Below are 17,948 nucleotides of genomic sequence, written 5' to 3'. Positions count from 1 at the left end.
GGTTTCACAACCTCTTGCTTGGAACCCAAAGCTCCCACATAAAAAAACTTTTGTCCACAGATGGCTATTAAAATTGCTGCTGTGGGGGGATATGAGTAGGGGGCCTCTTATTCTGCCATCTTGCTGACCCAGAGCAAACATTTTAAGGACAAACTGATCGTATTCTCTGATAGTTCTTGGAGGAACTCATAGACAACACTTCTTACGTGTAACTTGTAGCATCTTTCCTGGCATAGCAAAAATCCACATTTGATGTGTATCTCTGTGGTTTTTCTCCTGGGTTATGAAACTCTCAGAGCACCTACTTAGAAGAAAACTGTACATCAAAAACTACTATCCCAAAGATCCTCAGGTACAAGGCTCCACCATCTTGTCTGATCCAATTTCAGAGTTACAACTTCTCTCATTTTTACACATTTCAAGTTCTTGCCCCATCAAATCTACTGTCTCAAGAGATATAAACAAAACACCACCAACTTGGAATGGAAAAGAGGAAAATACTCACTTAATTTATTCTTTGTGCGTGTGTGTGTGTGTGTGTGTGTGTGTGTGTGTATTTATTTTTGAGAGAAAGAGAGAGAGAGGGGGGCAGAGAGAGAAGGAGACACAGAATCCGAAGCAGGCTCCAGGCTTTGAGCTGTCAGCACAGAGTCCAACGAGGGGCTCAAACTCACAAACCGTGAGACCATGACCTGATCCAAAGTCAGACGCTTAACTGACTGAGCCACCCAGGCTCCCCTCACTTAATTTATTTTCATTGGGCTGAAGACAAGCAAGGAATGTGAATCCCAAAGTTTAGGATAGGATACGAAGAAAAATTATTTCCTCGTCCTCCCTGAACATACCTTGCAAGACTTCTTCCTGGTTTATCACAATTCTTGGACAAACACACTTGACCACACCCCCTGACATTGTTCAACATTGCTCAATGTTTGCTTAATGAAAGAGGCTGAGACAAGCTAAAGGAGGAGCTCTCATTACCCTCTGCCCATCACCCAATAAATAGTCAGACAAGCCCTCGCCATTCCAGAACACTGTTGGAGAGATGAGACAATCCCACCAGCTGCCCCTACTGGGGCTCCTATTGTTTTCTCTTATTCCAAGACAACTATGTGAGATCTGTGGTGAGTATGCTTTGAGCTAAAATTACTCCTAGTGTGATAGTCTTCTAAAGACTAGTGGCAGGGCACTTGTGTAGAGTGACCTATTCCAGTTCTATAGGGGGTTGGATTTTATGAGTAATATAAAATGTGGCAAGACATGGTGAGGAAAGTTCCACAATGTATGTTGTTTTAAGAGAGGTTGTAGATTCAGTGCTAACTTGCCTAACCATTCTTCCTAGATTCAGATTTTCTCCACCACAGCAACCCTACTAAGTAACTATGTATTCTTCTTCATTTTCAATGATATAATATTCCCAATCCCAGAAACTTTTCAAGATCATATAAAGTATGTTTTGAATTTGAGGCACAATCTTTTTTTATTTTTTTTGGAAGTTCAACTTATGGGTTTAGGGTTAACCCTTTGCAACTACACAGAAAAAAAAAATAATGTTAATAATCCCTTTCAAATAATGAAGACTTCCCTCTTGTCACTATTGAGTTCAGATTTTCCAAGCTACACATCTTGTCCCCTCCAACTCTTCCCCCCAGGAGATGAGTACAAGCCCATCATCTCTCCTCTGGGTATAGGATCTGGAGATTGTGTGATCCTATTAAAAAATACTAAGTAAGAGAAAGAAAAACTGGCCAGGTGTAGTCTGACCACTTACTAGCTGAATGATCCAATGTTTCTGACATTTTTTTTTAGCTTTATCCATAAATTGAGGATAACTGGGGGAAGGTGTTGAAGGAAGTGATGTCACGAAGTCTGGTATAGCTCTCAGGGGCATGATCCTTTTTTGTAAGTCTTTTCCGTGGAATGGAGCTTAAACCTAGTCCAAAGATGAGTAGGTGGTGCTGTCTGTGGGTACATCTTCCCGGTGTTCTGTAGCCTACAAGAAGAGAACATCACCACAGCAGGGCCTTGTGTTCACACAAGCTAAAGCACAAAATCTGCCACTTCTAAGTTTTCTTCCTAGACTGTCATTTCCTCTGTTGTATCCTAAGAATTGGGGGTCTCTGTGGAGGCTTTGAAGTTCAATTCATTGTACAAAATGATTGACTCTGTCTTTAGTGGTCAAGGAAACTGATGAGTTGTTGACCAGGAACTGAAAAGTCCATTTCAGTGCCAGAAAATCTGCTGACCTAGATGCTTCCACAATATCTCAAACATGATTCAACAATTGTCCAATTGTTCTTGTAACAAACCATGACCTTTCTGTAACCAGTGATTCAGATCTCCACAACTCTCTTTTAAATTTTTTTTTTTCAACGTTTATTTATTTTTCTTGGGACAGAGAGAGACAGAGCATGAACGGGGGAGGGGCAGAGAGAGAGGGAGACACAGAATCGGAAACAGGCTCCAGGCTCTGAGCCATCAGCCCAGAGCCCGACGCGGGGCTCGAACTCACGGACCGCGAGATCGTGACCTGGCTGAAGTCGGACGCTTAACCGACTGCGCCACCCAGGCGCCCCCACAACTCTCTTTTAAAGAGAAAAATGGTGAAGGGGTGCTTGGCTGGCTCAGTCACAAAAGCATGGGACTCTTGATCTCCAGGTCATGATTCTGAGCCTCACATTAGGCATAGAGAACTCACGTTTCCTTGATTCTCTAAACATAATGATTGCAACTCCAGTTGAGCTAAAAGTTATAGTATGTATGGTATTTTGCAGTTTTTACATGATTTGTTGTCCAATATCTATAAAACAGATGTTAATATCCACAATTTTAAAACAAGGAAACTGAAAGTCAGGAAAGTTACATAAGTCACTTGGAAAGATGGAAAAGGGAAAGAACTGAATCAAGCAAATAGAAAGGACTACAGACTGGGAGTCAGAAGATGCATATTCTAGTCTCCATTAAGCCTTCAATTACCAAGGTTTCTTTAAGGACACGTCAGCTAGACCTCATCTTCAAAATCAGGGAATGATACTAGATCTCCCAGGAAGGACTGATATTCTGCCAGCACACAACAGTAAGGCTGAAACAGTATTAAAACATTGAAACACTTCCATGATGGTTGGTAAAGGAGTATAACCTGATGTAGCAGAGGCTCCAGACTCACCTTTGTACCTGTTCCAGTCACATAGCTAGTGACCACTGGACAGTTCCCTCTGTGCCATATCTGTTACTAAATATTTTAATGCCAACCCTGATCCTAGGGCTCTTGTTCCTTAATGTTTTCTTAATGTGTATTTCCTATTTCTTCCCTCCCCTGCCACAGAGGTAAGCAAAAACAACTATACTGATCTAAACCCTCTGATAAACACAATGATCAATTCAAAATATACCAAAGGAATCCAAGCTGCCAATGTCCTGTTGTCCCTCAGACTTGGTGGGATCCTGAACCAGTGCCAAGAACAACAGCTGATCCAACAAGTCAAACTCACTGTGTATTATAAAGGTGAGTGCCTATAGTCTCCAGAAGATTTAGAACACTAACTTATCCATATAGGTTATCTCTAGCAAGAGATATTTGGAAAATGTTGTGTGTCCAAAGTATACTTGCTACATCTATTCCAGCTGTAGAAAATTTGAGGGGACATAAAAGTACCTCAAAACATCAATCCTCTGCCACTTTCTCTATAGCTAGACCTTACTTCTTTGGGTCCTGAAAAATATTTTCTTTCGAAAGGCCACAAGGAAAAGCAAAAGAAATTATATCCTATCTGCTAATATTATATACTCCTATCTGCTAAATTATATACTCCTATCTCCCCCTACACATCTCACAATATTATTATAAGAATTATGAGAAGCCTGAGAATTTTCATACTCTATGAAGCAGAATATCCAAGTCAATTATTACTATCCTGGAAAGATGGCACCCACAAAGAGAGAAAACCCCAAGGTTTCATTATCTATTTTTTCTTTTAAATTTTACAAGGATCGTATGATTCCCAAAATCTCCCATGATTTCATGGGAAAGACGAGAATCTAGCTTGCATTTATACAGCACTGCTGGAAAAGGCTCTGCTTTGGGAATAAAGAAGAGAACAGTCAAATATTGGTATAGTGTAGGGAAAATGAAAGAACTGACAGGCAATATAAATTACAAGAAAGACAGGAGGCCAGAAAAAATCACAAGCATGTACCTTGTTCAACTTGAATATTTCTCTTTTCAGCTTCAACTTTAACCTCGGGACAGCTTGCCTTGGCTATACTGGCTTTGGGAGCATGCAAAACGCCTGATGAAACATCTATACGTTATCCTAACCTGGTCAAAAACCTTAGAAATAAGTTCAAAGCAGAAATTAAAAATATGGGTGAGAATCAAATGTTCAGAGGCCGTGGACAACCTTGTCTTCTCTTCCACTGGTTCAGAACTGAAGGAAGTTTCCCTTCAGTCTTTCCTTCTCTTCATTCTATTCATTCACATATTTTTGCAGATCACTTTCCCTTCTTCTCTCTTCCGACAGGCATCTTGAATTTTCTTTTCAAATAGATTCAACTGAGCATTGACTCTGCATCAACCTTACATATGATGATGAACACACGCCTACACAAGCACACACACAAATTATAGGACACTGTTCTCTTGTTCTCGAGAAGCTTGTCTTTAGACAAATAATGAAACACACCAGAAATAGCTGAGCAACACAAGACACTAATGACTGTCATAAGCACCAAAGCATACAATACTAGTATAAGAGCTAAAGGATGGCCACAAGTACTTTATCACCTGGAAAAGTAGGCTGACCATGACAGCTGTTAGTGAGGTGCGTTGTTTTTATTTCAACACCCACCCGATATTTATCCTATTTTTCATTAGGCCTCTCTGATCCCATCTTCTTTTGAGATGGTCTCTATTTCTACTTGTAGTTTGAACACATACCATTGAAAGTGCAAGAGGCTTAGTGGTGGGAAATTTGTGTTCCAGTCCTAGCTCTGTAAACACCTCAATGTCAGGATAGTACTTTTATCATGTTAGCACTGAGTCTCCTCAGTTTTGAAATGAAAAGAGTTGAGTTGAATTTGGTAGCTCTTAGCAGCCTTTACATTTCTCAGGTTTGCTGATTTTACCAGTGATTTCCCCCTTCTATTACTCACCTCTCCTTAAATGTAAAGAAATTCTAATAAAGCAAGTAGGAATGGCTGTAAAACTTATTACTCCAGTATTATTTCCATGAGTAAGGTATTTCTTTCCTCTCTGACAGGGAAACACAATGGTAATCCACTGACTAACTACTATCAGCTCAGCCTGGATGTTTTGGCCTTATGTCTGTTCAGGGGGAAATTTTCAATCACCCAAGTTGCTAAAATCTTCGAACCTGAAAATAAAAATTTCTATTTTAAGGGACAGTTCTCAGTAGGTGAGTCATTAAACCCAATTCCTTTGGCATATCGGACACCGGTAAGTCTTTCCCTTTGAGTTTTTTGTACCAGTAAGTACTTGGACTTTTTAAAAAATCCTCTTTATGCTAGTGTCCAGGGAAAAGAATTTTCTTTTTGAGAAGAATGGATATTGGGGAGCATTTAAGCATCTTTCTAGATGTGTAGCAATCCAGTAGAAAGATCTGGTTCTTACCCTACCTCTTCTTTGAGTTATATGACCAAAGGATGTTAACTCTTGACTTGAATTTTCCCATCTGTATAATAAGGATAGATTGAAAGAATCCTCATATAAGACATTTTAGGAAGTATAAGTGTTAGAGAAAAGAAACAGTGGAAGTCAGTTATCTTAACTTTGCCTCTTTCTCTAATTTATTGGGACCATTTGGATGTGTGGGCTTACTTGGACAACACGACCTCTCCAGTGACAAGGCCCAAAACTTTGATCAATAAAGTCTGTATCCCCAAAGGATAAGGACCAGAAATCTCCTGGGTCAGCTTACACATCTAAAACAAAGCCCCCTATAGACAGCTAGTATTGTTGCCCAGCCCCTATGGATCCAGATACACACATTTATCTTTTTCCAATGGGCCCGAAGAAAATCACAACTCAGTATCTCTGGATAATAAGGAGAATATGAGATTTCTCGTACCATTTCTATGGGAGAGAGAAGGTACCACATCTAAAGAATGCAAGGAGAACTAAGTAATAAGACAGAAAAAGACCTTATCCTCCCTTCTTCCAATCTCTTGTCTCATCCTCCCCCTTAAGAAGGTTTATTGGAAAACAATTCTCTTAAGTGCTATTTCTTAATCAACCCAATGGAAACACTGGAAAATTGCAAAGACATATTTTACTTGGTGTATCATCCTGAATTCTCTCTATTCCTTTGCCAATATGGCTGAGAGATAAAAAAAAAAAAATGAGAACAGCCAAGATGTAAAAGTGGAAGACTGTTCATGTGGATGCATCTGCAAATCCATATGTGTTTCTCTGACCAACAGGTGAGCTATTGAGTACAAGGTACAAGGGATCTTGAAATATTTGAGTGGTTAGTACTGGAGAGATGATTGCCATATTCCGAAATCCTTCTCTCCTATCATCAACTAGTGTGACCCATCTTCCCAGTTTCCCCAGATCTGTCCCTCTTTTAGCAATGAAAATCCTACATATCAGGAGATCCCTCAGTCCAAGGCAAACTGGGATGGTTGGTCACCCTATCACCAATATGTTGTTTCCTGGCAGATACTGGTGCAATGGCTGTCCTGGCTCTGACCTGTGTGAAGAATATAACAAATGGGAAGAAAAAAACAGATATGGAGAACTTAAATAATATCAATAATCATATAAAGTCACTGATAGAGAAGATTCTTTCTCAGAAAAAAGAAAATGGTCTCCTTGGAAACATATATAGTACAGGAGAAGCTATGCAGGTAAGTCAGAGGGTAAAACAGGAGACAGAGAAGGGAGTCATGAAAGAAAGAATAGCTGTATACTTTCTTATCAGCCTAAGATATTACCCATTCTCTTTCCTATACTAACTGATTTTAAGTGATTCCTCTCCCCTGATGGAAATGTATTCTCCTCACCTTCAATCCTTACCTTTCACACTCCAATGTTTCTATGAAGCTTTTCCTGACAACAATTTTTTTTTAAGAAATTCTAGAGTCTACTACAACCTGTCATGTTGTTCTGGCAAATGTAATTTCACACTTTACCATAAACCATTGTTTTGCATTTGCATCTTACCTCCCAAATTAGACCATTGTTTTCCAAGTAATAAAAGGCAGTGGTAGTAATGGCAGCTAGTATTTGTTGACACAGTCATTAATGAACACAACAATCCACGGAGGAAAGAATTATCACCTCCATTTCCTAGAATATGACCATGAGTCATGGAGTATCACTAACTTGCCTAACATTACAAAGCCAAAAAGTGATTCAGATGGGGATGGAAACTGTTGGTTTCAAAATTCACACTCAGCACCTACACTGTCCCGTATATGTTCCTTGAAGTCTGGGGCTTTATTCCTGCATCACTTACTGATTTCCTCAACTCTAAGGGGTAGATACAAGAAGAGAGAAAAAAAAAGATTTACAGAAAAAAAATTCACCGAGTCTTTAGTCTGAATCGGAGTCTTCCAGGCCACTCCAGGAGGAGAGGGCTTTCCAAGGGACAGAGGACAGCAAGGGCACAGACCTCAGGCATGAAAGAACATAACATATTTTAGGAAGATCAAGGTTTTCAACATGACCAGTGCAAGGTCCTCAGGAAAAAATTACAAGATGAAGCTAGGGACATAACAGGGATCCAATCACACAGGTTGTTTTTACTATTGTTGCTGTTGATGCTGTTGCTTGCCTTACTGAGTTTGGACCTAATAAAACAGTGGTTTCCCATCCTGGCTGCAAATTTGAATCACCCGAAGGAGGTTTGAGAAAACATTAATGTGTAGGCTCCACACCGGCCAGTTAATATAGAAACTTAGAGGTGGAGCATGAGCCTTGGTCTTGTTTTCAAGCCCTCCAGGTGATGTTCACTCACAGCAGAATTGAGAGCTACTTGCCTATAACTTTTTAAGAGGAAATGAAATATGATCCCTTTTTAAAAATATTCCACAAAGGCTTCTTGACTTCTTGGTTAATTTAAAGTTTCCCTGAGAAACTACAGAGCCACATCTGTAGGTCCAGCCCAAGTAAGCCCTTGTCTTACTCCTCGGATACCCTCCTAACTTTTCCTACCCCATCATTCTGTCCCTTCAACCCAGTTCACATCTGCCACTTGGATAGTTTCTATTCAAGGACCTATCAGACTCCCCACTGCCAAGCAAAGAATATCAGACACCTCACCCAGAAACTCAAGGGTCTACCAATATGGCCCAACCTCCTTCTCCAGCCTGTTCTTCCACTATCACCCTGAGTCTCCCCAGTGCCCTCCCAGGCCAAGAGGAATCCTCTGGGGATTTTGCCAAAATGTAGAGAGTCTCATCACAGGCAGGCCAAACGCTGGCTGCACCTACTTTAGCATCCTTGATAATGCTGACCCTCTGGGAACAGTGCTCCCCTGTTTATGGCACCTAATGAAATGTTGTCATACTGTCAAGACCTACCTCAAGGACCACCTTCTGCACCAAGCCTTTACAAAGTGTCACTAAATGTTTATGTGCTCTTCCTCTTCTGAAAGGCCATGGCGTTGGATGCTTCTCCTAAGGCATTCATCTTAGGGGCTCCTTTATGATTATCTGTCTGTTAACAATGTTTATCGATTGCCTCCTATGTGGCTGGTATTGTTCCAGTGCTGGGGCTACAAGAGTGAATAGGGTAGGGGCGCCTGGGTGGCGCAGTCGGTTAAGCGTCCGACTTCAGCCAGGTCATGATCTCGCGGTCCGTGAGTTCGAGCCCCGCGTCAGGCTCTGGGCTGATGGCTCAGAGCCTGGAGCCTGTTTCCGATTCTGTGTCTCCCTCTCTCTCTGCCCCTCCCCCGTTCATGCTCTGTCTCTCTCTGTCCCAAAAATAAATAAACGTTGAAAAAAAAAATTTAAAAAAAAAAAAAAGAGTGAATAGGGTAGAGAAAGTCTGTTCTCATGGATGCTCTTATCAGTTGTATTATTAATCAATTCCCCACCTCCCACCCATCCCCAAACTCTTTATAAACTTCTTGGTGAATGGGGCACCTAGGTTGCTCAGACAGTTAAGCATCCAACTCTTGATTTCGGCTCAGGTCATGATCATGGTCATGGTATGGAGCCCCACGTCAGGGTCCACACTGTGTATGGATCCTGCTTAAGATTTTCCCCCATCTATCTCTCTCTCTCTCTTTCTCTCTCTCTCTCTCTCAAAAAAAAATAAATAAATGTTTTGGTGGCAGTAAAGGCATCCTAGTTATCCAAGGTGCTTCCTATATGGTCAATGTCCAATAAATATTTACCACATTGGTTAGATGTAAGCTTTCCCCTTATTTGATGTTTCTCTCACTCATTCTTATTCCCCCTCATCTTCTCTCATGCATTAGGCTCTCTTTGTCTCATCAGACTATTACAATGAAAGTAAATGGGATTGCCAACAAACTCTGGACACAGTGATCATGGAAATTCATAAAGGAGCGTTCCGTATTCCAACTGCTGCAGCTCAAATCTTACCCTCCCTGATGGGAAAGACCTACTTGAATGTTAACAAAGACTCTCCTTGTGTCTATGGCCCAGGTAGAGCACTAAAGAGCATGATACCCTAAGATGTGAGTCTAAGGTGTTCTTAGGGACCAAGTGTGACCAGATAAATCTTTAAAGCCTAACAGTTCCCACATAGAACTCAGTCCTCTATATGTCACCAGTGATTATAACCACCTGAGGACTTGTTCTTAATGCGGTACCAGGTGTTGTTCTTGGTTCAAACATTGATAAACAAGGCAGACTTGATTAAGTGATGTCTGCCTCCAAAGGGATGTTTTCTGATGGGTGGATAGAGAGATGTTCTGAGCGTTATTCCCATTCTAAACCAATTATGGTGAGTCTGACTCTCCATTATGTACAAGGAGTGATACTTCAGGGAACTCCTACATTCTGTGAGAGGAAGATGGCAATCTTATAAGGAAATTACAGTCATTTATTCAAACGACTGATTTTTCAACAAGGTATGAAAGAAGACTTTGCTTTTGTCTCTGTTACCTCTGTATCTTTTCTTTTATCTATGTTCATTCCTGGTTCAGCCACTTCTAGGTTTAGGGACCTCAGACAAAATGTTTAATCTCTAACTTCAGTGTACTAATATAAAAAAATACAAATGATAATAGTATCTAATGTGTTTTTTTGTCTAAGGACTGAATAAGATAATCCATGTATGATGGTTAGTACAGTGCCTGGCACTTAATATGTTTTCAATAAATGTTAAGAAATAAAAAGGCACCCCCCCAAAAAGGAAGCATTATTGTATTCTGTACCAAAGCAAAAACAAAATCAGGAGCCTCTGTGAGAAACAGAAGCAAGTGAATTGCTCAAATTGCTGGGAATGGAGCTGAACACACATATTTACAAGCTGGTGACTATCTTGTTTAGTCACCGAGAGATCTGCCCCTTGACTGCTGATTCTGGCTCCTTGTAGCAAATCCTACTCTGCATAAAAGGAGACTGGGACTCAGGTCGGATGGGCATGTAAACGCTAACATCATTTTTATTATTCTGAATAGTAATTCTTCTTTGCTTTTCTGTCTCTGCCAGGTGACTTCAACATCTCCACTGTGGAGCCTATAACAGCGACACCTCCTCTCTCACCCTCACAAATCCAAGTGAATTATTCTGTGGTAATAATCAAGGAAACACATTCCACCACAGTCTCCGTAGCAAATGGCTCTGTCTTCCTAGATGTGATGGAAGCAGCTCAGAAAGAAAATGCAACTCTATTTGGGTATGTCTGTATGTAACCTAAGGTGATGGTATTTGGTGATTTTAAGGCACAGTAAGAATACATAAGCACCTGAATACAAAGTATGTTTGAAACTCTTCTTCACTGGTAACTTTGCTGTCCATCTACATCTCATGGCAAGAATTTAAAAAAGGTAAGACTTTTCATCTTCTATCACCCAGTAGGTATTAAATTAATGTTCACCTAATGGGTAAGTCCCAGGGATCTCTCTTCTGTCAGAAAAATTCTTTCAATAAGTAGAACTTTGTTAGTCACTTTGTTTTAGAACATGGTTCATTATTTTTGAATCACTGACCTCTTTGAAAATCAGATGAGGGGCACCTGGGTGGCTCAGTCAGTTAAGGGTTCAACTCTTGATTTTGGCTCATGGTTCAGGAGGTTGAGCCCTGTAACTGGCTCTGCGCTGAGAGCACAGAGCCTTCTTGGGATTCTCTCAACCTCTCTCTCTGCCCCTCCCCCACGCAGGTGCACATGCTTGCTCTCTCTCTCTCTCTCTCTCTCTCTCTCTCAAAATAAATAAATAAGCTTAAAAAGCAAAAGAAAAGCAGATGATTGCAATGGATGCTCATACCAGACACGTGAACACACACACAAAACGTGTCCTTTAAATCAGAGGTTTCACAAATGCCCTGAAGCCTCTCCATGCTCCCCCACTTTCAGATTCATGGACCCCTAGATTAGGGTTCTATGGCCCACAGAGGTCAAATATTAAAATTACAATATTGATTTTGCCTCTGAAAGATATGGTTCCTCTGACTCCCTAAATCTAATTGACAAGTATTTACTGGGTCTAGTAACAAGATGTAAGATGCCAAAATGTAAGAGAAAATTATATATGCATATATGTATACACATATATACACATATACACCACATGTACACATATATGTGTACATATATACACATATATATGTAATATGTAATGTAAATAAATTCTATAAAGGTTGCTTTCAAGGGCTCGCAGAAAGGCAGAGACATGTGACCAGGGAATGTGAAACAGACACTGGTCATGTCACTTTATAATAAATACAACATGAAATATTAAATTATTATTTCCTGTTCCTCTTCCCTAAAAGAAAGCCCACTAGCTTATGGTGCCTCTAGGACATAAGGTGAACATTTTCTTCTGCACTTTAGTATCTTCAACTGTTACTATCTTGGGTCAGAAGACTAGTAGTTGTTGACTGCAGTGTCTCCTATGAAATGATGCAGGGGCAGAAACAGGGCATCATTCCTGTATGATTTAGCATAGATTATGGAGTCCCTGCAGCAGAATCATCTATAGTGTTTATGAAACATGCAGATTTCTAGTCCCCACCCAGACCTACAGAATCAAAGTATCTGAGGACAGGGACAGGAAATCTGCCTTTTTGGATAATAGCTTCAAGTAGTTCTTGGGTACACTGAAGTTTGAGAAATGCCCATGGAAGGTTGCCTTTAAAATTCTAAGTTCCCATAACCCATTTACTGTCCCCACAGTTTCACAGTGGAGGAGAGATCATGGGGCCCCTACATCACCTCTGTTCAGGGCTTAACAGCCAACAATAACAACAGAACCTTCTGGGAGCTCCTGAATAACGGCCAACCGCTGGATCAAGGTAAGAGAGGGACAGATGTGAGTGACCATGCCCAAAGCATCCAGATGTGAGGGTGCAACCTTTTGTGGCGAGTGTGCTGAGGCACTGGGAAAGTGAGATCCATTATTTGGTGATTTTGTGGTTACATCACTTAACCCACTTCTCATTCTTCCTTTTCAGGAGTTGGTAGTTACATTGTGCATGAGGGAGATAATTTGGAGGTTCGTTGGAGCACATATTAATAAATTCAAACCTTCCTCAGCTGGATCTCATCCCTTTGCAATGGAATGGCAGGTGGAAAGTGGCTTCATACCTTCCTTTTCCGTTCTCTCAATTTCAGTAGGAGACCCAATAACCCCCCTTCTCTGCGTGTTCAATAAAAGGTCAACAGCTACACAAAAAGAGCGTGTTCTAACCATTTCATTTTAAAAGGGGATTATTGATGGAGGGAAGACCACTGCAAGAAGAAGGAAGGGAAAAGAGACTAGGCCAGTGTCTAAGCTGAGCTCTACTCAAGGTTCTACTGCTAACTGTGTGGGTGACCTTGGGCAACAGGTAGGAATGGAGATAAGGTTCTAGATCCAATGTTGAAGCAGCAGCAGGTGAGATCAAGTAGGCCCAGAAGTAAGCGATGAACCAAGTGGACATTGACCTCACAGAGGCAGTGGGTAGGGAGAAAAATATTGCTCTGGAGAAAAATAGAAACATGAGTCTTAGAGATAAAAGGTCAGTCCATAAAGCCCGAGGAATAATATCATCCCCTCACCCAGCTGTCTCCCTTGGATCCCATTTGTTCTTCTACATTTATTTATCTTTTACTTCCCCATAAAAATCATCCTGATATTCATATCATCAAAATACATGTGCAGAAAAAATCACCTTTAGTGTCCATTTCAGCAGAATGCACATTTGAAAAATATATATTAAATCACATCTCAGAAGCATGAACTGAGTTGTACTTTATAACTGAGTGCTTGAGCTACATGCACGTACAGTCAGGAGCAAGACAAGCCTTTAAGATGCCAAAGGGCAAATAGTTCTTCAGATAAAGCATAAAATAACCCATTTAAAGCAACCCCAATATATATATATATATATATATATATATATACACACACACAGTGGAGTATTACTCAGCAATCAAAAAGAATGAAGTCTTGCCATTTGCTACTAGTGGATGGAACTAGAGGGTACTATGCTAAGAGAAATCAGTCAGGCAGAGAAAGACAAATATCCTATAACTTCACTCATATGAGGACTATAAGAGACAAAACAGATGAACATAAGGGAGGGAAGTAAAAATAGGGAGGGGGACAAAAACATAAGAGACTCTTAAATATGGAGAATAAACAGAGGGTTGTTGGAGGGGTTGTGGGAGGGGGGATGGGCTAAAGGGGTAAGGGGCATTAAGGAATCTACTCCTGAAATCATTGTTGCACTATATGCTAACTAACTTCAATGTAAATTTAAAAAATAAATTAAATAAAAATAAAAAAATTAATAATAATAATAATAATAACAACAACAACAAAGCAACCCCAAAGGGTGCCTGGGTGGCTCAGTTGGTTGAACGTCTGACTCTTGATTTTGGCTCAGGTCATGTTCTCACAGTTGTTAGACTGAGCCCCCCTGTCAGGCTCTGTGCTGGTCATGGAGCCTGATTGGGATTCATTTTCTCTCTCTCTCAATCTCTCTCTCTCTCTCCCCCTCTGCCCCTCCCCTGCTTGCATTCTATTTCTCTCTAAATAAATAAATAAATATAAAATTAAAAAAAAATGTGAAAGCAACCCCCAAAAGGAAGATGCCTTCAGGTAGAGTTAGTTAAGTTATTTCTATCCATGTCTCCCTCAGATGAATTGAATGTTTTCTTCATGATACCCTTAGCTTCCTCTTCTCCACCAGCAACCCTGCTTTATAGTTAGGGTTTGGCCATTGCTTTCTGGTACTGATCCTTGGTCCTCAGGGTCAACGCCACTCTGTTCTTCATTAACTGGATGTGACAGATGCCCTCATAACTAGACAGCAATGGATTCTATCCCCCTTGGGTCTGCATCTCACCCTGGAGCTAAGTCAGAGACAGAGGGCCTCCGTGGTGCTGTTTGCACAGGGAGGCAGCTGTCAGACCTGTTTGTAGACTCTCCAAGCCATGTGAAATATGGCTCACTTTCAATAATAACCAGTCAACCCCAGTAAAGCACACAATTTGTATTAGACTCATTCACCCAAATAGATAATAAGGCTATTCTAATAGGCACGCTGACATGAAATGAAATAACATCCAATCACAGCACAAAAAAGCATTTCTTTTGCAATTCTCAGTTCATTCCTCTCATTGGATCAACTACGAAATTGCATTTTATGTCACTGTGTTTCTAACACTTCCCTGTAGTGCTGCGGCCTCCATTATTAACAGACAGAGCTGAGTTTCTGCTACTCGGTGGTCCCATAGCAGAATACAGTAACATTGCTATCTGATAGGAATGCCTTTAGTCTCAGGAACAGACGTGGAAGTTAATGGAGTAACATTCCCTTGGCGTTCTACTGACATTGCCCGGAGAATCCTAGCTCTGGCCACACATGCTTTATGAGAAGCTCCCAAGGCTTGGGACTATGACAGAACCGAGACTGAGTCTGAGGGTAAAGACTTCCATCTGCTGCCACAGAATAATCAATACAAATAAACCTTTCATATGTCCAGAGAGAGTCTGGGTGCTTGGATACCAGAAAACCAGGCACAGGATAAAACAGGCAAATAAATGAATAAAGAAGTTCAGTCAATGGTTACCCAAGGACTGTCAAAATATATGAGTTAAGAAATGTATGGTCTGTGTGGTTCCTGTGCTGGAAGTTATTTGCTAAGTGAGACAACTGTATCATAATCAGTCTTGCAGCAGCCATGGCTGGCAATTTATAAGGAAGTATATGTTTCAAGACACATACCACAGGGTGTGGCTCATCTCAGGATGGTCATGTGCAGCCTCTGGAACCCAAGATCAGTGCCATTCTGGGTCCCTAATCCTGTATTAGATTCTTCTTGCTGTTGTTAACAAATAACCACTAATTTAGCTGACAATAAATACATCACTGTATAGCCCTGGAGGTCAGAAGTCAGAAATGGATCTCACTGGGATAAAATCAAGGTGTTGAAAGGGCTGAGTTCCTTCTAGAGGTTCTAGGGGAGAATCCATTTCCTCACCTTTTCCAGCTTCTGGAGGAGGCAGCGTTCCTCCACCTTCAAAGCCAGCAACTGTATCACTCTGACCTCTGTTTCCATCACCACATCCCCTTCTCTGACTTTCACCCCCTCCCACCGTCCTCTTCCACGTGTAAGGACCTCTGATTACAGTGGGGGCCCCCCAGTAATCCAAAATAATCTTCTATGTTAAAGTCAGCTCATGAGCAACCTAAACTCCCCCTTGTCACATGACCTAACATACTTACAGGTCCCAGGAATTAGCATGCAGACATCTTAGGGGGTGGGGGGCATTATTGTGCCTACCATTCCTTCACATGGCGTGCAAAGGCTTCCACTGTGCAGACTCAAACTATCTTTCTGGCCTCATCTCCCACCACACACCATGTATTAGTTAATAACACAAATCACCCTAAAACTTAATGGCTTAAAACAAGATTCTTTCACGGTTCCCACAGGTCAAGGTCTCTCAACAAGGCCACAATCCAAATGTTGGCTGAGGCATTGTCTTCAAACTCAACTGGGGAAGGATCTGCTTTCAAGTTTATTCACATGGTTGTTGACAGGATTCTGCCCGCCCTGGCTGTTGACTGGAGGCTGCTCCCAGTTCTTTGCCATAAGGGCTTCCCAATCAGACAGCTCGTAACGTGGCAGCCGGCTTTCTCGGAGCAGGGAGCAAGAAGAACCAGAGAGAGACGGCAAAAGCAAGAGGGAAGACAGTCTTTTGCCACCTCATCTTATAACTTTTGCTGTATTATATTCATTTGAGGTGAGGCCAGCCCACACTCTGGAGAAGGGGATATCACGAGGGCGTGAACCAGGAGGTGGGAACATGGGGCCATGTTAGAAGCTGTCTAATGCACCCCAATACGTGTCCTGTGCTCTCATCACAAAACCACCAACACTAGCCAAGAATGAAAACCAATGCTTTGCAACCCAGGTCTTATATCTGTTCATGAATTTGCTCATCCAGGAAGTCTTTCTTCTGTTCCTACTGTGAACCAGGTAGGAACTCAAGGGCTGGAGATAGAACAGTGAAAAGGAGACAAAGACCCTTTTGCCTGAGAGCAAACATCTAGTGGAAAAGGAGACAGGAAACGAACCACATGCATAGTGTGACAGAGGGTGAGGAGTCAGGGGCACAGTGGGTGTCTTTGGGGGTGAGGCTGTCTCATACATGAGACAGAAGGTCTGGGTGAAAGCTGGCCTTTGAGCAAAGACGTGAAGGACGTGTGGGAGCCACCATGAGAATATTTGGAGGAGGAGCGTCCTTGACAACGGAGACAGCAAGTGCCAAGGTGGGTGATGGATTCAGGGATCAAGGGGTTCAGTGCGGCTGGAGCAGAGGGAGCAAGGGAAGAAAGCAGTTGGAGGTGAGGCCCAACAGGCAACCAGGAGCCAGATCTTACAGGGCCTTGTAGGTCATTAAGAGGATTTTGAATTTTATTCCAAGATGGGAGCCACTGAGGAACGTCCCCCTAAAAAAAAAGCCACCTAAAATCTAGTAGTTACAAAAAAAATTATCCCCCTCCTTTGTAATCTCAAGATATTATTTCTGTTGTATGTTATAGGGAGGTATTGCTTTGATATAGCTGTATTTCTGATACTTATATATCAGAATAATATATATACTAATTATATATATACTAATATATATATACTAATACTTATAGTACACTAATACTTCATATTTATACCTCATTGATCCCACATTGTCTAAGTATTTTTTTAAGTTTATTTATTTATTTTTGAAAGAGAGAGAGCACAAGCATGAGCGGGGGAGGAGCAGAGAGAGAGGGAGAGAGAGAGAATCCCAAGCAGGCCCCGCAACGTCAGCACTGAGCCCGATGTGGGGCTCGAACTCACGAACCATGATATCATGACCTGAGCTGAAATCAAAAGTTAGACGCTTAACTGACTAAGCCACCCAGGCAACCCCCCCCACCCCCCACCCCCCACCCCCCGCGCCAACTTTCTAATTCTTACTTTAAAAGATAATACCTGAAAGCCTTGGGTGTTTGAAACTGCTTTGTCCCCAGATAAGGAAAAAGAAATCAAATAAAACAATTTCTGGGAAACTCAGGTCCATTGCTTGCCTGAAGTCAAACAGCCTCCAAGAGCCAAGGCTGGGACCCAGGTCACAGTGACTTATTAACCGCACAAAACCCGCCTCCACCTAGCAGACCCTCCCCCGACTGCATGAAAGGGTATGTTGTAAAGCATGCGCCTTGAACCATAAGTAAGGCAGTGCCTTAGGAACTGCCTGGCCCTCGGGGAAGTGGTTGCTGATGAACAGCCACAGGGGTGCCTGGGTGGCTCAGTGGGT

At 41.6% G+C, this 17,948-nt stretch overlaps 1 protein-coding gene across 1 annotated transcript; it reads left to right on the top strand.

Moving 5' to 3' along the window:
* The first annotated feature begins 1,006 nt into the window (after positions 1–1,006).
* On the top strand, positions 1,007–12,831 carry TCN1 (transcobalamin 1). The gene is made up of 9 exons (XM_047072395.1): positions 1,007–1,124; positions 3,326–3,505; positions 4,227–4,367; positions 5,259–5,414; positions 6,680–6,867; positions 9,447–9,636; positions 10,648–10,834; positions 12,332–12,450; positions 12,610–12,831. The coding sequence occupies exons 1-9, from the start codon at positions 1,046–1,048 to the stop codon at positions 12,669–12,671; spliced, it is 1,302 nt and encodes a 433-aa protein (XP_046928351.1). The 5' UTR covers positions 1,007–1,045; the 3' UTR covers positions 12,672–12,831.
* Positions 12,832–17,948: the final 5,117 nt, after the last annotated feature.

Source organism: Lynx rufus, unplaced genomic scaffold (genome assembly GCF_022079265.1).
Source record: "Lynx rufus isolate CCGP_SWC_20201006 ecotype Redwood Valley unplaced genomic scaffold, mLynRuf1.p SCAF_9, whole genome shotgun sequence".
Lineage (NCBI taxonomy): Eukaryota > Metazoa > Chordata > Mammalia > Carnivora > Felidae > Lynx > Lynx rufus.
Note: the sequence above shows the minus strand (reverse complement) of the source record. Positions and strands in the feature narration are given on the sequence as shown.

What these genes read in the sequence shown, in the direction of transcription:
- TCN1 (XM_047072395.1), top strand. Translation starts at nt 1,046, where the DNA reads ATGAGACAATCCCACCAGCTGCCCCTACTGGGGCTCCTATTGTTTTCT. An exon ending in TAAGGGACAGTTCTCAGTAG is followed by an intron (nt 5,415 to 6,679) that starts GTGAGTCATTAA and finishes GTTTCCTGGCAG; the next exon opens with ATACTGGTGCAATGGCTGTC. An exon ending in GTACAGGAGAAGCTATGCAG is followed by an intron (nt 6,868 to 9,446) that starts GTAAGTCAGAGG and finishes CTCATGCATTAG; the next exon opens with GCTCTCTTTGTCTCATCAGA.